The sequence below is a fragment of the Vespa velutina genome, chromosome 12 (assembly GCF_912470025.1).
Source record: "Vespa velutina chromosome 12, iVesVel2.1, whole genome shotgun sequence".
In the NCBI taxonomy this organism is placed as follows: Eukaryota; Metazoa; Arthropoda; class Insecta; order Hymenoptera; family Vespidae; genus Vespa; species Vespa velutina.
In genome coordinates this window covers 4669542-4692691 of record NC_062199.1, presented here as the reverse complement: position 1 = coordinate 4692691, position 23150 = coordinate 4669542, and the positions used below count along the sequence as shown (strand labels likewise).

The 23150-nt window shown below is 27.7% G+C and overlaps 3 protein-coding genes, 1 long non-coding RNA gene and 1 other non-coding gene across 11 annotated transcripts; 3 read left to right on the top strand and 2 right to left on the bottom strand.

Annotated features, from left to right (window-relative positions):
- Nucleotides 1-2602: 2602 nt before the first annotated feature.
- Nucleotides 2603-11299, bottom strand: LOC124953270 (piggyBac transposable element-derived protein 4-like). Of its 7 annotated transcripts, none has more exons than XM_047504391.1 (4): nucleotides 10659-11296; nucleotides 10485-10575; nucleotides 2922-4630; nucleotides 2603-2832 (listed from the first exon to the last, which is right to left on the bottom strand). In XM_047504391.1, exons 1-3 carry the CDS (start codon nucleotides 10665-10667, stop codon nucleotides 2922-2924), a joined length of 1809 nt encoding a protein of 602 aa, XP_047360347.1. In that variant the 5' UTR covers nucleotides 10668-11296; the 3' UTR covers nucleotides 2603-2832. The 7 variants fall into 7 exon arrangements, 5 of the variants coding, with proteins under 5 accessions (XP_047360347.1, XP_047360350.1, XP_047360348.1 ...); XM_047504394.1 differs by adding an exon at nucleotides 8625-9832 and having other exon boundaries at nucleotides 2603-4630; nucleotides 9959-10575; nucleotides 10659-11293; XM_047504392.1 differs by adding an exon at nucleotides 9959-10397 and having other exon boundaries at nucleotides 2603-9832; nucleotides 10659-11293.
- On the top strand, nucleotides 11098-11699 carry LOC124953274. Its single transcript, XR_007102188.1, has 2 exons — nucleotides 11098-11214; nucleotides 11289-11699. It is a non-coding gene; the product is annotated as an uncharacterized LOC124953274 (long non-coding RNA).
- Nucleotides 11700-12221: 522 nt separating this feature from the next.
- On the bottom strand, nucleotides 12222-12412 carry LOC124953570. The gene has a single exon (XR_007102261.1). It is a non-coding gene; the product is annotated as a U2 spliceosomal RNA (small nuclear RNA).
- Nucleotides 12413-17460: 5048 nt separating this feature from the next.
- LOC124953545 lies at nucleotides 17461-21830 on the top strand. Its single transcript, XM_047505071.1, has 10 exons — nucleotides 17461-17619; nucleotides 17813-17929; nucleotides 18017-18134; nucleotides 18211-18469; nucleotides 18558-18683; nucleotides 18774-18864; nucleotides 19108-19253; nucleotides 19442-19574; nucleotides 21492-21617; nucleotides 21800-21830. The coding sequence occupies exons 1-9, from the start codon at nucleotides 17461-17463 to the stop codon at nucleotides 21513-21515; spliced, it is 1173 nt and encodes a 390-aa protein (XP_047361027.1). The 3' UTR covers nucleotides 21516-21617; nucleotides 21800-21830.
- Nucleotides 21523-22622, top strand: LOC124953544. Its single transcript, XM_047505070.1, has 5 exons — nucleotides 21523-21617; nucleotides 21800-21890; nucleotides 22127-22272; nucleotides 22372-22504; nucleotides 22572-22622. The coding sequence occupies exons 1-5, from the start codon at nucleotides 21523-21525 to the stop codon at nucleotides 22620-22622; spliced, it is 516 nt and encodes a 171-aa protein (XP_047361026.1).
- The last annotated feature ends 528 nt before the right edge of the window (nucleotides 22623-23150 follow it).

The following is a 23150-nucleotide window of genomic DNA, read 5'->3' as shown; positions in this document are numbered from 1 at the left end:
AAATTTATTTGAGTATTTTACATATGATTTTTCAATTAAAAAAATGTTTAAAAATCATAATAAATTTATTTAAATATATATAAATTTTGTATAAATTTTCAAAATTTATCGTATAATATAGCTAGGGTATAACGAATCACATAATGATGAATATCTATTTTTTTCCAACTAAAGATTTGAATACTACCGTTAAAATGATTGAATGTTTAATGATTGATTTTTTTCATTAAACATAGACAATTGTAATTCGTGCAATTACTAACCGTTTAGGGGAGGAGTTAAAAGTTGCATATCTAATTGCATTCCATAAAGTTATATGACTAAATACATATAAGATCGATTTTACTTTTGTTTCATGAAGTTTATTATATCTGATACTTTAAAGAAAAAAAGTAAATTATATTCATTCTTTATAAATAATTATAATAAAATTAATGAATTTTACCTTAATATTGCATATTCACCATTTCCTATTATTGAGTATAGTCGGGAACCGAGAATATTCTGATCATATTGTGAGTACTCGAAAGAAAAATGATAAATAGTACGATACTGATAATGAGTATGAAGTAACAAGGTGAGTAAGAATATAAAATATATTAAAGTTACGCTTTATACTCTTTATCTTTCTTTTTGTATTTTCTAATTCTTAATAAAGCAAATTTTTATAATATTGTAATGTAATTTCTTTAAAAAATATTCTATATCACATAGAACAATACAAGTAATAATTATAATAGCATTTATTGTTGTTATTGAAATCATGATCAATTTTATTTGGAGAAAAAAAAATACTTTTTATATTTTATTTCATAATAAACAGATACTTTATGATTATAATAATAATTAAGAGATTTACGTATGTCATGTTGGCACAATACAGCGAGTTCTATAAAAAACTATTTTGTATTTTAACAGGAAATGAATAAAAAAGTTATCAATTAAATTTATAAAAATATGTGGTGTATTCAAATTTTAATATCTAATAATAATAATAACAACATAACAATGATAATAACGACATAACAATAATAATAACAAGACTGTTATTATACATAAGAAATACATGTGTATATTGATACTTTACATAAATTAAATTTTTCTATTGATAAGATTATATTTATTATTTTTTATTATTTTATTATTTTTCTTATTTTAATCTAAGACCTTTAAGTTTTATTGCGAATATTTTATTTAACTGTTTAATTAATTAAAATATTAAACTTTAATCATATCACATAACTCTTTTCATAAAGGTTAAACAGAAATGAAACGCATTAAATAATTAACAGATAATTATTTTATTATATATATAATAGAATTTTTTATCTTGTTTGAGTTATATTAATTATAGAATTATTGTATTCATATTCATAGACTATCATATATGAGTAAAGCTGTGATACCATTCAATTATATAAAGTTTAAATTTCATTTTATTAATTACAAGGATTTTTAAAATGAATATTACAATATCAATAATTATTTTTATTTCAAATATAAAAAATAAATAGTATTTATCTGAAATATCCTGTTTTTAATATATACTTGTTATAATTAAATCCAGAAAATGTTATCTCTAAGTATTGCGAGCTTTATTGACACTCGAAAAATTGATTTGGAATAAATATTTGTTATTTCTTAGAAAATCAAAACAATTCAAATTAATTTTTTATTTGTTTATTTTTCTTTTCTAATCAAATATCTTTGTTTTCTTTCCAATTCTTACCAAAATTAAATTGGTGTTATGTTAAATACATAAAAAAGACATAATAATAATAATTTTTTACTTAACTTCATTGAATGTAACAAAAATTTAAATTTTTTTTTTTTTTTTTTTTTTTTTTTTTTTTTTTTTTTTTTTTATAGTAAATTATCTTTGTAGTTATACTTTTATAACTTAAATAAATTCAAAATAAAATGGGACAATGAAACAATAGTACTTTTTTTCTTAACTTATTAGAATATAATAAAAATGTAATATAATCTTTTTTTTTTTTTTTTTTGAAGCAACGACCAATTGTTTTTCCATTGTTTCTAATTAAATGTATAATTATGTTATAATTAATAATATTTTTTTGTTTACTTAGGTTGGAAATACATTTAATATTACTAGCACTCCTATCAGTCCAAAACTATTTTTTAGTTTTGTTATTATAACACAAAGAAATTTTCTGATCAAATAATTAATACATTCGAATTACTCATTACCATTTCATTCATATGTATTATATATATAATATATATCATAAAAAAAAAAAAATATATATATATATATATCTCGTTCTGAAACATACATTCTTGTTATGAATTTATAACATCAGAAATTTTAATTTATACAGTAATCAGATCTATCTTAATATTTTTACATACAAATTGATTTTATTTTCAACGGAAATAAAAGAAATTGTTTTATATTTTTACAAACATAATTATCGATAAAAATCATGGGCGAGCGAAGAAAAACAAAATAATTACACTACCTCTATTTATTTGTTATTTTCTCTTATATATCATTTTTTTTCTAACCTTCAATTTTTTCTCTTACTATATATATCTTTTCTACCTCTTCTAGTGATGGTAGAAAGCATGAGTTTCTTTATCTTATGAAATCTAATATGATGGAACTAATTTATTGTCATCTGTTAAGTTTTTCAAAAACATATATTAACACTTTGCCATCCGCATGTCTCGTAAAAATTTATTCGCTTGGCGCCAGCAGCGCTAATTCGGATTATTTGGTTTGTCGCCGGCCATTCTTGACATTATCGGGAGATTATAAATTGTTAAGTTTTACTAATCTCATCGTTAGTTCTCAACCCTGTTCCCCTACTTTCATGAAATTTCGAAAATATACATACGTAAATAAATACAAAATTTGTTTGTTATATATATTTGTTTATTTGCATTTTCTTTGGTACTTAGTATTTCTCTTTCGTATGGTATGCAGCAAAACAGTCTCCAAGATGTAACGCAACTCCACAAGACTTGCACATTAAGTTTGTTATTTTCCTTTTTTTGTTTTTGGAACATACGTGGCAGTTTCTTCGTTTTCGTTTATTCGTTTCGCAAATAAGTACTAGTTGATGTTGCTTTATGTGACCGGAAAGTCTGTCAACCGGATCATGATGAGACTTACGCGTTGTAATGGCAACCTCCAAGTTTTGCTCAGAAGCAGGTACATGGTATTTTATCCACGAATCAGACACTTTCAATAAAAAGTCGTGAAATCGGAGACTTTTGTGTTCTGTATTGAAATATTGATATGTACGGAATGCATTAAATAATGCGCAATTAAAGAGATACATGCAAACCTTTTTTGACCATTTTATAGTTTTTCTGTATATAGGGTAATAACTCAAATATTGGTCTGGCCAATCCACTCTTTTCATGTATTTGTTGTAGTCTAAAACACTTTCAGGTTTTTTTATTGTGTAATTGGTTTTTCTACATTTTGTTTGAGTGTTAGTCAAAGTGGCATTATGTATTGTAGAGATCATTCGTATCGTTTTAGTTTTCGAAGTTCTCCATACCAGTGCGAGTACTTCACCTTTCCGTTGATGACAAGCTTCAAATACATTGACATTTACGCGCTTTAATTTTTCCGGAAATCCTCTATTTTGTCGTATCGTTCCACAAACTCGAATTTTCTTTTCAAGTAAATTCCCTGCAAGTTCTACACTGTTATAATAAGTATCCATGTAGAGGTGATGCCACTTTCCATAAGAAGGTGCCAATAGTTCCATCACTGTTTTAGCTAAAGGCTGTCCAACGCCGGAGTATATCTTGAATGAGGAAATGTATCCCGTAATCGAATCGCACAGCATCCGAATGAGTATGCCATATTTCGTAATTTTCGACGGATTGTAAACTTTAAAATTTAATCGTCCACGCCACGGTATTATTCCTTCATCAATTGAGATGTTTTGACTTGGATTAAAATTTTCTTTAAATTTTTTGGAAAAATAATTAATTATGAATTGCACTTTGAAAAGCCGATCGGCATTATCCGGTTTTTTGTTGTTGTCGGAAAAATGTAAAAATGATAATATTTGTTTGAATCGGTTGCGGGACATCGTTTTGCGAAATATCGGTGTGTCTATCAACGGATTCGTTGACCAATAATCATCGATTCTTGCTTTTTTTACAATACCCATAAGTATAACAAGCCCAAACCATTTTCTAAGTTCGAGTGCCGTAACGTCCACAAATTTGGGATTTTTTTTATCCAGTTTCCTTTTATTGCAATTTTGACTGTAATACTTGTTGGTTTCATTGCTAATATATTCAAATAGATCGTTCCCAATATATAATTCTACGATATCCTCGACGCTCTGTGTATCTTTGGGAAATATGTTTGGACCCGGAGATCCTTCAAACTTATTATTGGTCCTCGGTAAATCAAAGTCTGACCACTGTGCACTGTCTTCTTTGTCTGATTCATCCGAATCAGTTGGCAACTGTAGCGTTCGTCGAATTTTTCTTGTAGGTATTTCACTATCTTCCGACGATTCTGCTTCACTTTCATTTTTTTGATATCCATCGTCTTCTTCCCAATCGGCAAAGTCGTCCGGAACGTCAGACAAGACGTCCGCGCATTCATCGTAAATAATCGTATCATCTCTTTCGTCTGCCATGATAAAACACAAGTATTTATAAAAACAAAAAACTTGTTGACGTATGTAACTTATTGTTACTTAAACAAAACACCAACAGAATGCAAAAGATACTAAAGTGCTATCGCCGGCCACTAAGCGATACTATGCAACACCACTGTGATGTCGCCGGCCGTTGGCCGCTATTTTGCGCACGACACCACTATGGTGTCGCCAGCCGTTGGCCGCTATTTTGCGCACGACACAACTATGGTGTCACCGGCCGTTGACCGTTATTTTGCGCATGACACCACTGTGGTGTCGCCGGCCGTTGGCCGCTATTTTACTCACGACACCACTGTGGTATCGCTGAACGGCATAACGAGAAATACATCATACACAAATTCGTAAATCGTCCAACTGATCTAACCTCAATTCATCTGTTTTGTAGCAGAGCATTAAAGGTGCCAGGAAGAATAAACATACAGTCACCAGAGGATGTACCAATGCAGATTGACCAATCACACAACGATTTGCCGACTAATGATTGCGCTCAGCGAATATCGATGACGTAGGCTAATCATTGAAGCATTTTCACCGGCCATCTTTACAATACCGCCATTTCTTGAATCTTCTATCGATGATTAATTTTTATACTTTTTTATTTAATTCATTTTTATACATGTTTTTAATTCTTTTTATTTATTTATTTTTTAATTATTTGTAATTTATATGATATAATTATTTTCATAGATAATGATATGAACAGGCGTTAAATATTCTACTTAAAAATAATTGTTAAAATTTATCACAAATTACATCTTATGGTAGTTGGTTACTTGGAACGTTTATTTTTCTCCACATTTTCTCCAATTTTATTAATCTTTATGTTTGAAAAGAATATTTTTTTTTTAATACAAATAATTGATCTTGTTTCTAAGAATGTGATACAATTTAATGAAAACTAGTCTCAGTTCTGTTTATTTTTTGACAAAGTATAAAGAAGCCTCCTAATATCTCTCAAAGAATAAAGAATTTTTAATTCAATCATTTGTTATATAGATATTACTTTTTTTTTTTTTAGATCTTAACATAATCTCAGTTTGTCTTCTTTCAATTGGTTCAATTTGTATTGGCTTATTTGTTTTAATAATTAATCTTCTCATAATTATTGCAAATTATTGACTTTATTTCAAACATAGCAAGTTTATAATCTAGAGAATTGAAATCAATTATAAATGTATGTATAAACTTTTGGAATGTATTCGCTCGTGTATAATATTTAGTTCTATTTCTGAATGTTAAATAATTGTAAGGTACAATGATCTTATCATCAGGTAGGAACTTCTTTGAATTAAATTTAAGTAATTTAATTCAATATTTTTTCATTACAATGAAATTTATAAAACAGAAGAATGGTATTAAATTTATTTTTGATATTATCAGATCATCTTTTGTTTGATAATTTATAAAAAAATATTAACTTTAAATAAATACTGTTTTTAATTATAAAAATATAATTAAAGAATATAATTAATTATAAAAGGTTATAATTTTATATGCAGAGATATTTTGCATATTTTTCGTTACTTTTTGTATATTGGGTTATTGGAATTGTAGGAAAGAGACGCATATAATGCTATAAGAAGATGAAACAGGAAAATTACTTAGGCCACATTTATTAACATTTTATCGACCGCTAGCCTATTAATCGGCTTTTCGATGGCCAATGCTTATCGACCGATAGCCTATTAATCGGCTTTTAATTATCGACGGGTTTTGTCCAGTGGGATTTACTGTTTTGTTACTAACCTCTCTATATTCTTACAAATTATAATATTTTTATTTTTTACCACTTACAATGGATAAAGATCGTCCAGATGAAGAATTTTGCTTAGATACTTTGTCAGACCATAGTTGTTATTCAAAAAGTGACAGTGATAGTGATAGCAGTGATTCTTCTATAAACATTCGGATGCTGCGCGAATTATTGTCACTGCAATCTAGCGATTCAGAAAATGATAATGATGACATCACTGAAGTAAATATCGATACATGGTCAACAAATGACAAATCAATTATTTTGGAACCTTTCGAAGGTAGCCCAGGTATAAAAATTCTACCAAAATATGAAGAAAGTGTAATGGACATTGTACAGTTATTTATTGGAGATGACTTTTTGGAATATTTGGTTAAAGAATCGAATAGATATCATTATCAAATAATCAATAAATATAAAAATATCTCAAGGACGAAGAAATGGATGGATATTACGTTGTCAGAAATGAAAAAATTTTTAGGTCTAATTGTTCTAATGGGACAAGTAAAAAAAGACAGACTTCACGATTACTGGTCAACTGATCCAAGCATCGAAACTCCTTTTTTTTCGAAAGTAATGAGCAGAACCAGATTTATGCAGATACTGCAGAGCTGGCATTTTTGTAACAATGAAGATATACCCACAAGTTCAAACAGACTTATAAAAGTTCAGCCAGTTATAAATTATTTAAAGAATAGATTTATTGATGTATATAAACCTTGTCAACAATTATCATTAAATGAATATATTATTCCGTGGCGGGGAAGACTGTCATTCAGAATCAACAATCCCGCGAAAATTGTAAAGTACGGTATACTTATGAGAGCAGTCTGTGAAGCTCACACGGGATACGTTTGTAATTTTGAAGTGTATGCTTGCCAAGGAATGAAATTGGAAAACACTATTTTAGAAGTTATTGATCCTTATAAAAATATTTGGCATCACATTTATCAGGACAATTATTGTAACAGTGTCGATATGGCTGAAGTTCTCTTACAAAATAAAGTACGGGTATGTGGAATTATTCGGAAAAATAGTAGTCTTCCTCAATGTCTTCAAAAAATAACCTTTTCAAATGGTCAAGCTACATTTCGTAGAAAACACGATATTCTATTACAAATATGGAATAATGGTAAACGAAATGTAAACATGATATCGACGATACATTCGGCGCGAATAATGGAATCCGGAAGTGTAAATAGAAGGTCAATTCAACAGCCTGAGTCGATAATTGATTACAACAAGTATATGAAGGGGGTAGATCGTGCAGATCAATATCTGTCTTACTATTCTATTTTTAGAAAAACGAAGAAGTGGACCAAACGAGTAGTACTGTTTTTGATTAATTGTGCGCTTTTTAATGCATTTAAAACGTACACAATATTGAACGGAAAGAAGTTGACATATAAGAAATTCTTACACAAGGCGGCAATTGCATGGATATCCGATTTATCATCAACAGATTCTGAAAGTGACGAAACAGCAGACTCAACTAACAAATCAAATACTTCAGAGCCTACGAGAAGAGCACCAAGATCAGATCCTCCAGAAAGATTATCATGCATAAAGAAGCATAAACTTATAAGAATAGTGACAAGTGGTAAAAGCAAAATACCTCAAAAACAATGTAGAGTATGTGCATCGAAAAAGATAAGAAGTAGAACATGTTTCGTATGTAAATTTTGTAATATTCCATTACATAAGGGTAACTGTTACGAGCGATATCACACTTTAAAAAATTATTAAAAATTGAATTACTATTACCTTGAATATATTCTATATATATTAGTTTATAAGGTCTTTTATTATATAAAATAAATGCAAAATAAAGTATAAATATCAATAAAATTACATTCCTTTGAAACAAAAGCAATAAGTACAACACAATGAATAGCGAAAATTTAGACAATACTGGGAACAAATGCGCGTGCGACTAAGCCGATTCTTACTTGAGTGGCAACCTCAATCACGACCGGTTGATAAAGTGTTAAGAGTTAACTAAGCAAACTTATATAGCCATGTTTATACAGAATTGCAATTTTTTCAAGATAAACTTAAAAAAAAAAAAAATCCTTACAATATAATTAAACAGGTACATATATAAAAAAGAGGTAATCAGTTGTAAGTGATATTCTCTAACCATCACCTATGACCATCTACTGATTAGATTTCTTCCCTTATATATAATGATATATTATTCTAGTGTTTACCTAACATCTTCAGTCCTGTTTATGGTTTTTCATAGTTCCGATCGCTAGGAGTATCTGTGACTTTCTCCTTTTTTTATTTTAATACTATCTCTTCCCAGTTACGTGCTTGATATCGATATCACAACTCCACTCTATGGCGTCATTGCACATTAGTTTCCTCATTAGCCTGACATAGGACATGTTGAACCCCACTTTCAGTAAGATTATTTCATTGTAGGGAATCCAGCTGTTTAATTCACCGACGATGAAGCTTTTCAGTTTTATCTTGAAAGCTTACTGCTGGAAATAGTTAGTTACCATTTCATATTCTTTTTTCTTCAATTAACGGGTTGTCTCTAAGGCGGCGTAGCGGTTCTCAATTGGAGATGTAATGTCGACCTTCTTTAATCTCTCGCTGAATGAAAACGAGATCATATTATCTTTTGCAAATTCTAATAACGTTTAATTAATTTTTATTGTTTGTTTAAGAGGATTAAAGGCCTTTATTAACACGTTCACCCCGGAGAGAGTATCCGTAATCTTGATGCTTTTCTCCTGCTTCTAATTATAGATTCATCAGAATCACTTATTTCCAGATCCATATTTCTATTTTTTAAAAGGGCAAATATTAAAAAAACATTCTAAATAACTTTCTAGTTATACTTATTGTCAGAAATCTGTGGTCAGGATGAAAAAACAGCACGAGTTACACAACTTGCACAATAAGATCTCACTGTACTACAGAGCAAACAAACAACGCGTATGCAGGGCTGAACAGACAATAATTACGACTGCCGCCTCATAGCAAAACAAATAAAAATCGGCCCCGGCGTGAACGTGTTAATCAATTTAGGGCGGCATTGTACTGTTTTATAACAGTGACTAGATTAGATTTGCAATGATGAGATCACGTGCGATAGTATCTCATTGACCGCATTACATTTCCGGCATTTCTTGTTATTATTTTCAAGCGTCAAGTCTCATTCAGCAGCAGATTCAGTTAAGATAGGTGCGGTGAATGAAATACTGGTCTGTGAATCAGCAAAAGCTCCCATTTCGAACAAGGTGATTCAGTAGAGTTGCTGCTAACGTGACCTCGTATATCTTTCTCTGGTCCGATTTAGCAAATAATTGATTACGATAATATCCGCGGATCGTGTTTCGGAGAGAAGCCTGGATTGGGGGTTTGTTGTTGAGGCTTTGGTGACGTTGACTAGTGGACATTCATCCTACAAGATAATTTTTTAGTCACATTACTTAAGCGGGGCTATTTGTTAATGATTTCTGTGGACTCGTTCGGAAGTTCCACCTTCATGCTACCTTGCAACATCTATTACACTTATATTATAATTTACCTTTCATATTATAATTACACTTTTGAGGAGTATGATAATTAAAAGTGGGCTTAGACTGTTGGATAGCCGTGAGAGTTATGAGATAATCTGTCAGGACATTGATTGATAGCATATTTATTCTTCTCATTTAGTGATTGAGACATATTTTCGCTTTTGCCGAAGATCGAGCCATATTTTAACGGCTGCTTTGATCCTCTTGTCCAATATCATTAATGACTTCCTTCAGACTATTTCATTTTTCAGGTGGAATGAGATGCATGATAGAATAAATGTACAAATCGCATCACATTTTTGCCCACATGGTACAAATAATCGACTTGGTTTATATTGTTGTTCATTATATCTAGTCCTTCTATCGCCGATTACGTTACGTGGAACTCAATAGATGCTCTGAAACGGCTATATGGCTAATAGCTGCTCTATTAGTAATTTCGATGATCTTTAAATATTAAAGGTTATTAGGAGAGCTACGTAGTTGCGTTTATTAATGTGAAGTAAATTTCCGTATATCGAATATAAGACCTACTTTGTGTTGAATACAAGTTGGCTACTTCTTCTGTGGGGTCGAAGAACCACTGAAGCCTTTCATCCGTAGATTCACGTGGTCTGTTACGTACCTGTAACGCATTTGGGTAGGTTATAAATCACAGTACGGGCTTCATGGATAGGTTAAATATAAATTCTAAGTGGGTAGTCTTACGTTATTCATTATGGCATTAATTTTAATAATCTGTCTGATTCATTGGACAAATCCAGTAATGTTATCGCGCATTTTTTTCCTCTCCTGACGTACATTTGCGATCATCAACTGGAGCATAATGTTTTGTTCACTGTATCCATCGTCATTCATGAAACCATTTTCTGACGTAATTTACTTGAAGGCTCATTTATTCATTGATCACTATCCATGATCGATATTTAAGTATCGATTATATTCGAAAATTCGATTATATTTGATTCTTTCGAAATTATTTTTATACATAGTTTCTTTATTGCAATAAATATCATGAGAGAACGAAGAAGGAGAAAACAGATACATCATATCTATTTATTTCTATTATTTTATCATATTTTTTTTCTCACTTTTAACTTCTCTTTTTCTTGTATGATGCCATTTCTCTTCCATCTTTGCTAATAATTGTAGTAGCAATAAGTAGCATGTGTTCCTTATCTCACGGAATTTAACATTAACACGGAGTTAATTTATTGTCACCTGTCAAGTTTTTCGAAAACACCTGCTAAAACAAAAAGGAAAGGTATATACATTATATATAAATTCGCATGTCATCGAATTAATGTAACGTTTTTTTTAATCTATTCTTTCTTGAAGAGGAGCATTAATGGTGCCAGGAATGTAGATATGACCAAAGGGTGCACAATGATTTGCCGACCAATCACGCAATGATTTATCGACCAATCACACAACGATTTGCCGACCAATCACACAACGATTTACCGACCAATGAGTGTGCCCAGTAGAGCCTATCGACATAAACTGATCAATCACGTGTCGGTAAAGCGTTTTTACTGGCCATCTTTACAATACCGCCTTTTTTAAAATCTTCTATCGATCAATATTTATACCTTTTTATTTAATTAATTCATTTTTATATACATTTCTAGTTCTTTTTATTCACTTATTTTTATTTTCTTAGTTACAAGACAAAGTCTACCGTATGAAATTAAAACTAGAGTCGAAATCTGTATTTCTATTTTTTATTATAATCATATATGTATGTTATCTATTTTTGTTCTTTTTTCTCTCATCTACACTGATTACACGATGTGAAGAAATAATTATATTTTATAACGCGAATTAGCTGACAAATTAAGATCGATCAAGAGATTTTAATGGAAAACAAGTTTGATGATCAAAAAATCTATTTTCTTCATCCTTTTTATTAATGTTTAAAATCTGGATTTCATTATTATATATAATAAATAATTCTCAATCTCTCCAATTTCCTACTTTGATAATTTAGAAAAGTCTTGAACTTTGTTCCCAAAATCGTTGGTCTGGAATTTCTTGGAAATATTCTCTTATAATGTGCGATTGTCATTATTATTTTATATTTTGAGTTCTAACCAATTACATGATTAAAATTAGGTAGTTAATTGATTAAAAATTGCGTAGAAAAATTACAATTGCCTAAATTATCATTGTGTATTAACTGCATAAATTTTTGCAATTTTAGAAAAATATGTAATTCTTACAATTTTCTTTATACTAAAATAAATATTAGAAGTTATGTTTTTATATGATTTAGGATGGGCTGAATCCGGCGATACTGCAATACCGGCTCAACCCTCGGCAGAGGCAGAGCAAGCTCCGGCCTTCCGCCAAATTTCAAAAATCTAGCTAATATTCTGGCTACTCCATGAGCAGCGTATCAGATATTAAGCTGATAAGAACAGATACTACACTTTGATCTTAGCCATAGGCCGAGAAGCGATAAAGCCAAATGGTTAGAATTGTTCAAATAAGCATTTCTATATCGAAAAATGGATTCGAGTATAGAACGACACGTTGTGGTCGTCGCTTGAATTATTTGTTTCTTCAAAAGACGCTCGCATGCCGATGGTAGTACGATCGATCAATAATACGATTGACAATATGATTGCTAAAACGATGAGAATAATAATTAATAGAGAATAGTAATTAAATAGTAATTAATTAGATATTTAAATAGAATATATTTATTCGATAACCTGTTACGATAATTTTGCTATCATGTTTCACAATGAAAAGATTAAAGAAAATTTTAATATATATATATATATTAATTACTTCATATATCTGTTTTACAATTTTATACAATTTTATTACAACTCGTAGATTTTTTATTTAAAAAGTATAATATACAAGATAATTGTAAACATGTTCATTGTCCCATTGTTAATATATTCGTATTCTTTTACAATAAGTATATTGAAAATCATATAAAATACAATTAAATTTGAAGGTTTTACTGTTAATAAATTTTATTCTATTAACATTAATTTTAAGTAATATCAATTTTTCTTTATGTTAACTTAATCACAAAAGTTTTTGCTCGTACTTCGTTCAAATTAGAACATTTATGTTTTTGTTTACTATCACGTTTTTAGAAAAACTTAATATAAAATTATATAATTACTAGTAAAGGAATACATAAAATTTTCAATTTAATAGATTAGTAAGCAATTTCTATCAAGTTAATGGTCATATCATGTTGTTACACCAGTTCACATCCGAATACCTATCATCCGAATACCATAGGTATAAAATAAATGTTTTAGAAATTTTTTCTACACTCAAATACAACTATTATTATATATTATTATAAACCAGTACAACATGCACTGAATATTGAGCGAAAATCAAAGACTGAATGGCATGTAAAAAAAAAAAAATAAATATTTTTTCATATAAGGCCAAAAAACTAGATCAATTAGGCAGGAATTACATAGAAATACAAAACTGTTATTTTAGTATAATTATTTGTAGAATTTGTTTACACAGATTTTTGTATTTTAGTATGTTGACAAATAAAGACTATTTATTTATAAAAAAAAAAAAAAAAAAAAAAAAAAAAAAAGTTCTCGTTCGGTCATTGAAATTAAACAATGTAGGACATGGTTAGTACTTGGATGAGTAATAGCTTAGAAACATCATGTACCGTTAAAATTTTTTTTGTCTTTTATAATTCTTATCTGTAACTATTGTTTTTATTCTTACAGATTTCAATTCTTTTCTTTTTTTTCATAAAAATGTTTCTTTTTCCTAGCTATTACAATTATCGAATTACATGTTATAAAACATTATAAAGCTTACTTTTCTTTATTTTTATTTATAAATCTTACTAGCTAAAGAACACTTTTAGACCAATTTAATTGCTGAATGATAATATCTTCGTTAGAACTGATATATTATTTGAAGATTTTACTCTGACATCAAACTATTGGCTTAATAATGTATCATAGTGGCAAAAGAAGAAGGAACAAAAGAGTGACAAAGATATGACAACGGAAAAAAAAACAAAAAGAAAAATGAAATTTAGATAAACATAGCAAACGAATAAATAAACATTAAATAAATAAAACATAATAAATAAATATATAAGCAATAGGTGAATAAATATATTATTAGAATAGATAAATAAATAAATAAATAAATAAATAAATAAATAAATAAATAAATAAATAAATAAATAAATATGTACATATTAATAGATGAATAAACACATTATTTGCTACTTTTTCACATTTAGCAACTTTTCAGCATTGTCATTTATGGTTTATTCCGATTAGTCGACAATTTTCATCCAATAGGAGATCTTTGTGTGATGATTACCGCTCTCTCTTCTGATTACCGCTTCAATAGAGCAACCGTTAGCCCGTCACCATGAAGGACATTAGAAATAAGTAATTTACTGTCTATTATTGAATTAGAAATGGTATTTATATTTTCTTCACACATATATATATACAGGATGTCCCGTTTATCTTGAAAAATTGGAATATCTCGTGACGGATTCGATTTATCAGAGAATTTTTTTTACAAATTTATTTCGTATGATGAGACACATTGTATGGTGAAATTTTTTGCAAGACGAATGGTAGAGAAATTTTCAAAGGCAAATTCATTTTTTTTTTAATGAAACTGTATATTTCTGCTTTATTAGTAAGTTGTAGTTCGATAATATTTGTTCAGATGAATTCAACGACTAGCCATATGAGGTCATTTATTATTATAAAATTTTATATTTAAAATTATAAATTTGTGAATTCTTAAGCAATATATAAATTTATATCACTAGTTACCGGCTGTATTTAATTTTTGTATTTAAAAAATAAATATTTAATATTATATAGATATATTTATTTTAAATAAAAGATATTACATTGGACAATATTTTGTTTATAATGTACACTAAAAAAATTTTTTATGGAATAATGTATTAAGAAGTGCATATTAAATAAATAAATATTTTTATTTATTGTATAATATCTTTTAAGCTACTTAAATATATCTTTATAGAGGTTATTAATGTATTGCACATATTTATTTATTTCAGTATACAAATACAATATATATATATATATATATATATATATATATATATATATATATATATATATAATATTGATATAGATAGGTTTTTATGAGACAATGGAAGAAAATTTTTCATCCTGATAATTTCTTATTGTTCAGCGATGAACTTAGAAATTACGTAGGTAATTAAATATTTTAATAAGTCATTTCGAAATTGCCATTAAAAGTTATAGTTATCTACAACAAAATATGTTTATAATTGATTTCATTCTTTTAAATTACAAATTTGTTATGTTAGAAATAAAGGGAATACTTGTTAGTATGTTAAGTTTTATTATTAAAATAGATCGACTAGTAACAATTGAAGAAATTTATATAAAATTTTTGAAATGGAAAGTAACAGTAAAAATATTTTTAACTCGAAATTTAAATATTTTTTTACTCGACATTAAAACTTCAAACCGCAATTTATCAAAATTATCCGCTCAATAATCATGAAAATCTATACGAATTTACATTTTGAGTTCCAACTCAAATTACATATTTATATAAAATTTCTCTTTTTCGTAGATTGTAAGAATTTAAGTGGCAAGTTAAATGTCAAATATAATCGAGACCTGTCTAGAGATTATCTATTTAATAAAAATAATAATTGCTTCGATTTTATTTTATTGAACAAGAGAAAGATGTGGATAATGTTGAATTTATAATTATGAATTCAATATGTAATGAATTGGTAATTGTTATTAAATAAATATTTTAAGTATTTTATGTATATCATTGTATTACATATGATAAAATTTTAAATTACTTAACAATGAATTCACATTTGACTTGATTTTTATTATAAATGCTTAAGAAAATAATTTCGTAGAAAAATTTGATTTATAAAAAGGTGAATTTGATTTGCAAAAAGTTCGAAGGAGTTGAGAGGAGAAGCAATAAGAAATAATTTCGATAAGAGTTGTATTGATAATTAGTCCCGTAATACGAAATGATATATTATAAACAAATAAAAATATATTTTGGATAATAATTACAATGTTCAGTATACAGGAAAAATGAGATGAAAATTGATTGAGTTTTCTGAATGGGACAGAACTTTTACAATTTTTTTTAGAGTTATATTTTTTTATTCATTATTTAATAAATTCGATAATAAAAGTGATACTTTTAAGAATGAAAATGAATTAGACTTTATGATTGTAGTTGACTGTAACCAAAATTGATCAATAATTAAAAAATTAGAAGATTTTAGAATAGACCGAGTTAATCAACTATTTATAATGGACTGATTGTTAAGAACAAAATATTGAGATTTTCGTTGATTTCTTATAGTCGAAATATGATTGTTTAGTTACAAGAACATCGATTCTTTGTTTCGGTGGGTTACCCAATAGATGCAGATGGTGATGAGAATTTTCCTTGGAAGAGGCTTTCATGCCTGCCTTATCTGGATCAACTGGACTTCTACTCGAAGGAGTAGTTCAGTTCTGGTTTGAGTTGATTTACTAATGGTAATGTTAGTAATTAATACATATAATTATTTATATTTGATTAATTGAAAGATCTAGCTACGCTTGCCTCGTATTCGATCTCTATTGGGTCGCGATTATTGTGCAATTAATAAAAATTGATCTCTCTCAGACTAGGAAAAGAAGTGCCATATGTGTTTATATAGGTTTCGCATGAAAAGTATCGAATTTTTTAATATTTCAAAGTTTCTTGATCTTCAATGACGTTCCAGTACATTCCTACTTGAACATCAGGATATTAATGACAAGCTTATGCCACGCCGATCGCATTTTTTTAGGAACTGTGCCGAAACGAGAAAAGTTAAGCCGATTGTTCTTATATTTTATTACGTGTTCCAGCAAAAATTGAGATCAAAAATGTTACCCAGAATTAGATGAAAAATAATATAGATATTTTAATAAGTTAACTTTTAAATAATTACTTATTTTTAAGTATATGCACATTGCGCATTGTTGCAGAACTTATTTTCACAAGTATATGACATTTGACAGATCGTATTATCGACGAATTTAAATTCTCTTTACTAGTTGTTATAGCAATCTCTTTGCTTATTCTTGAGCAAGTGTTCTAGACCGTGGTTGGAGAATGACTGGTAAAAGTTGCGGTCAATAGAACCTTCTGCGCATGTTCAGAAAAATTAGTAGTAGAAGGTATATCTCTCCTCATTTAATTGTTGAGAATAACCATCTGTTTTTATACATGTAGACAACTTAGTCACATTAGAAAGTGTTGGATACTACAAAAGTATAAAGGGATGAAACCTTTTTACATTACGTTCTATTGATTAAATTATTATGGTTATATTTTTACATTACTCTTTTACATAACGTGATATTTGCTATACCTAATAGATGGCAGTTGGAATTTATAATAATATAATAGTGAGGAGTACATTGATTACTTCGTTGCTGAAAATGTAAGTTATTTCACAATGACTACGAGAGGTGTAAACTTCTTTGAACAGCACTTCCTCCTTTCTAATCGACTTGTTCAATTAGTATTAGGTTTACGTCCTTATCAAAATTGGAACGGCCAATTGATTACACTTTGTATAATAACTATTTTTCTATTTCCTGGAATTTTCTATCAGGTAAGTGTTTTTCTTAAATGTATAAACGATTAATACTTTTATTATTATCGTTATTATATTTATGTAAATAAATAAATGTACGTATGCGTAGAAAATGTTTACTGAAATCAATTGGAATAAACATTTATCGTGTATATTTAAAAAATTATTAATGTATTATTATATGGGATTCGTAAGTATTTTTTGATTGCAGTTGTATCAGCTTTTTATATCAAATTTAACATTGCAAACGATAAAAGAGCTGCAGAAAACAATACCGTCTATTATAATGTTCATAGCTTATAGCATCTCTTGCTTAAGTTTCAAAACAGTTTGTATTACTTTCTTTTTGAATTAGCTTTGGTTTTATTCGACGAAAATACATTTAGAAATGGAAAGAGAATATATTATTTTCTAGATTAAGTTAATTATCATTCATTTTAAATTGGATTACGAGGAGTTGTTCGATGAGGAGGAATTAAATATTATGAAAGAATATACGAGAGAAACAAAATTGTATGCGTATAGTGTCATAGGTAAGCATGAAAATATTTATGCGAACAGTTCTAAAAACGATATCGCAATGGTACGTCTCCATGTATTTTGTTACAGTTTTTTTCAATCTTTATGGTATATCAATAATATTTTCATCCATTTTAAATGTTTTTCTCTATCTTTTTGATATATTGGAAGATAATCAATTAACGTTAATCAACCCCGTAAATAACGTTTCAAACGCAAGTGCGCTTTTTTTTAGTTTGCTTATTTATCAAATAATAAGCAGTTTTATCTTTTTAATAGTAGGAAGTGTGTTTTATTCAACATATTTGGTATTTATACAACACGCGTGCTGCCAATTTAGCGTTATAATGTACGTTTTTAATTAAAAAAAGGATATGTTTTATAACTCAAGTACTATCACGCAATTGAGCGTCATGTTACAAATCTATTTATTATAGTTTGAAAATACGGCAACCATTTAAAAAGAATCAAAAATGTATGGAAAATACTTGGAATGATAAATCAGCTCGGGAAGAATGGGATTGGATAATCGACATTATAAAGCGCTATAGAAAGGTGTCGGAGTTAGTACGAAATAATTTTTTCGACTCTCGCATATGCAGGTAATATAGATCTATAGATTAATATAATTCATAATTTATATTTTTTTCAAGGTATATCGACTTGATAAATCGTGTTTCAAAGATAAATTATTTAATTGCAATTTTCTTTGCGATGATCCTCATAGCCTTTGATTTTATTTTTGTAAGTAATACCATTTATCATTAATTAAAATTACGATAAAAAGTCCGATTATTCAGTTTTTTTATAATCAAAAAAGAAACATTATATACTTTATATTTTCTTGAGGAAAAATATAAATATTACTATTTGCTTACTACAATAACATATTGTTTGTACGCGTATAATACATTTATTGTGTTTAATGTATATTTATAAACTTGGCACCATTGAAGAATATTTATTTATCACATGACTTATTTTCAGTTGTTTCATTTATATAGGGAATCACTAAATGTAATCGAAATAATGGAAAGCAGCTTTTACATTACTGCTTCTGTATTTACTACATATATTAATTTTTACATTGGACAAAAGCTATTGAATTATAATGATGCAGCTTTTGACGAATTGTAAGATGTTTCAAAGTTTCGTCACATTAGAAAAATCAATTATACAAAATTTTATGAATTTATAAAGCAAAAATAAGTTTTATTAATAAAACGAATAATAATAAAAGATTATTTCTATTTCTAAAATTACTCATCATTTATCAGAAATTAATTATTTCATATGGAAATTAAAATATATCTTTTTGCAGGTGTAATATTCCATTTTATATGCTTTCAATAAATACTCAAAAATTGCTATTATTTATGATAGTCAGAAGCGGGAAACCGTGCGTGCTTTCAATTGGAGATATGTTCGTGTCGTCACATGAAGTTTTCATTGGGGTAAGTAACAATAAATTATTTATGTTTAATATATTGTGTTAATGACAAATTTGATCATTTAGTTAATGCGGAAAGCACTTTCTTTTGCTATGGTATATTATAATGTATGATTACAAGCTTTCTGTCACCGTAACCAAGCTATATATATATATAATATTTAATAAGATTTAGATAAAATAAAGTGTATTCATTTGTATTAAATAATAAAGAGTACGTGATGATTAAAATACGCATTATGTATGTTTGATATTATTGTTTGTGATTAAGAGATTTGTCTTGTATATTAGTTTTTATAAACGTAATATTCTCTATAAGACCTTTTTAATAATTACTTTTTATGTAAATATACGCACACTGTGTACCGTTGCGGAGATGTTTTTGCCAAGTATACAACATTTGACAGATCGTATTATTGACAAACTTAAGTTCTCTGATTGTTATAGCGATCTCTTTGCTCATTTTTAAGCAAATGTTCTAGGCCGTGGCCGGAAAACGACTAAAAAAGTTTGCAGATGAATAGACTCTTCTGCGCATGTCCAGGAAAATTGACAATAAAAGGTATATCTCCCCTTGTCTGATTGTTGAGAATAACCACCTGCTTTTATACATGTAGATAATTTAATCACTTTAGAAAGTGTTAGATATTACAAAAATATAAAGGGGTGAAAAATATGAAGGGGTTACATACTGTCTATCGATTAAATTATTATAATTATATTTTCATGTAATCTAATAGATAGGAATTAGAATTTTTAATGAAGTAATGGTGGAGAGTGTTTCGATTATTTCGTTGAGGCAAATGTAAGTTATTTCACAATGTCTACTAGAGGTGCGTGCTTCTTTGAACAGCACTTCTTCTTTTCCAATCGATTAGTACAATTTGTATTGGGTCTACGTCCTAATCAAAATTCTAACGATCAGCTTTTTCAGTTTTATACAGTAATCGCTTACGTATTACCAATTATTATTCATCAGGTAAACATTTGTTTCCTTAATATGTATATTATTATTACTTTTATTATTATTATTATTTGCATTATTATATTTATGTTAATTTTCCTTATTAATAACTACTTTATGTTGATATACAACAAAATAAACATCTACAATATTATATACATTTATAAATTTTTAACGTGATATAACTTTTGTTTCGTAAATATGTTTTTCTGGTGTTGTTATATTAGATCTTCATGACTGATTTTAAACTTAAAACGACTATGGAATTGCGGAAAATAATAGGAGCTTTAGCTATGCTTTCTAATTACAGCGCCATTTATTTTCACTTCGTAGAAGTCCGTATTATTTTTGTCGGATTAATTTTATTTTTATTAATCATTTATTAATCGAAACATAATAAGAGAATTATTATTATTTTTAGGTGAAGTTACTTTTAATTAATTTTAAACGGGATTGCGCACAGTTGTCTGATGAGGATGAATTGAATATTATGGAAAAGTATACCAAACAATCCAAATCTTATGTGTATATTGTAGTAGGTAATAACGAAAATATTTATGCAAACAATCTTAAACAATATGTTCCAATTATTTATGTTATCACATTGTTGCAGTATCGCTTAGCCTTTATATTGTATCAATAACATTTTCTTGTATCTTAAATGTTATTCTATATCTATTTGGTAAATTGGACGATAATCATTTAACATTACCCATACCCGTTAATGTCTCAAATGCAGGATTACTATATTATTGTCTGCTCATTTATCAAACAATAGCATTTTATATTGTGCTAATAGTAGGAAGTGTATGTTTTGGAGTATATTTGGTAGCTGTACAATATGCTTGTTGCCAGTTCACTATTATAATGTATGTGTTCAGTTAAAGAAAGTATATTTGTTTTCAACTCAAATGTTATTATTTGTCTAAGTGAATTTTAATGATCTTTTTTTTAAAGATCGAAAGTACGGAAACCGTTTAAGAACCATATGAAATATATGCAAAAGTCTTGCCATATCAAAACATCTCAGGAGGAATGGAATTGGATAGTCGAAATTATAAACTGCTATAGAACAGTGACGGAGTTAGTTTTGAAATAATTTCTTCATTTCTATAATACTCTGTTTGTGTATGTGTGAGCATGTGACTGTGTGTGTATATGTATATATATATATATATATATATATATATATATATATATATATATATATAATATAATATAGATTCATAGATCAATATAATTCATATGTTTTATATTCTGTTAAGGTACGTTGACACGCTTAATTCTCTTACAAAGGTAACTTCTTTAATTACAAATTTTTTTGCGATGATCCTTGTTGTCTTTGATTTTGTTTATGTAAGTAATAAGTTTTTCATAAATCGGAAATTATAATAAAAAATTAAAATATTAAATCTTTTATATTTAAATAAAAAACATTATATTTTTTATATTTTTTATCGAAAATTTCAATACTACATATTGGTGAAACCAATAAAAACGTACAAAGATTATACTATCATTTGGTTTAATGTATGTTTATAATTATTGGAGATCATTGAAAAATATTTATGTATTACATGATTTACTTTTAGATATTTCAAGTATCTATAGAATTGAAAAACGCAAGCGAAATAATCGAATATAGCTTCTACATTTCTGGCTCTGTATTTACTATATATATTAATTTTTACGTTGGGCAAAATCTATTGAATCATAGCGAAGCTGTTTTCGAGGAATTGTAAGATATTACAAAGTTTCGTTATAATCCCCGTAATTATTATGGAAGATTTGACGTATTTATAATTATTAATATTTTTAAAAATATTTTTGTTCGTAGATGTCAAGTTCCATTCTATATTCTCTCTATAAAAACTCAAAAGATGTTGTTATTCGTGATAAAAAGAAGCATGAAGCCATCCATGCTTTTAATTGGTGGATTGTATATATCGGCACATCAAGTTTTTGCTCAAGTAAATAGCAATTAATCATCAATGTTTACTACAATATTTTAACGACGAGTTTAATATTATATTTCAGCTGATGGAAAAAGCATTTTCTTTTGCAATGGTATATTATAGTGTTCAGTAACACTAAATATAAATGATATATCATAATGTTTAGTAACATTATAAAAAGCTATACACATTAATATCATATATGTAAAAGATTTAATACATTTTAGAAAAAGTAAAATGTTTCTATTCCAATAAATTAATCAAAACGTGCATTATGTAAATCTCGTATAATTTTTTGATACTAATAGATTTACTTTGTGCATAAGATTTATAAACATATTATTCTCTGAGAATAACTTTTTAATAATTATTTTTTCAAATACACGTGCACTGCGTAGCGTTGTGGAGCTGTTTTTGACAAATATACAATTGACAGATCGAACTTAAGTACACTTTACAGATCGAATTTAAGTACACTTTATTAATTGTTATATTAATATGTTTGCTCATTCTTAAGTAAGTATCCTAGACTGTAGTTGGAGAAAAACTAACAAAGGTTGCGATCAATAGATCAAATTCAAAATATGATTTAACGGATGACTTATGAATTATTTGTCATAATAAAAGAATATATTCTTTTTGCAGGTATAAAATTCCGTCA

Excerpts from the sequence above, each read along its gene's own strand:
- LOC124953270 (XM_047504391.1), bottom strand. Across the intron at positions 4,631-10,484 it reads CAACTTGTATTCAACACAAA|ACGAAAGAGATGATACGATT; the intron begins GTAGGTCTTATA and ends TTATCATGGCAG.
- LOC124953545 (XM_047505071.1), top strand. The coding sequence starts at position 17,461 with ATGACTACGAGAGGTGTAAACTTCTTTGAACAGCACTTCCTCCTTTCT. Across the intron at positions 18,135-18,210 it reads GTATGCGTATAGTGTCATAG|TTTTTTTCAATCTTTATGGT; the intron begins GTAAGCATGAAA and ends ATTTTGTTACAG. Across the intron at positions 18,684-18,773 it reads CGCTATAGAAAGGTGTCGGA|GTATATCGACTTGATAAATC; the intron begins GTTAGTACGAAA and ends ATTTTTTTCAAG.
- LOC124953544 (XM_047505070.1), top strand. The coding sequence starts at position 21,523 with ATGAAATATATGCAAAAGTCTTGCCATATCAAAACATCTCAGGAGGAA. Across the intron at positions 21,618-21,799 it reads TGCTATAGAACAGTGACGGA|GTACGTTGACACGCTTAATT; the intron begins GTTAGTTTTGAA and ends TATTCTGTTAAG. Across the intron at positions 22,273-22,371 it reads GAAGCTGTTTTCGAGGAATT|ATGTCAAGTTCCATTCTATA; the intron begins GTAAGATATTAC and ends TTTTGTTCGTAG.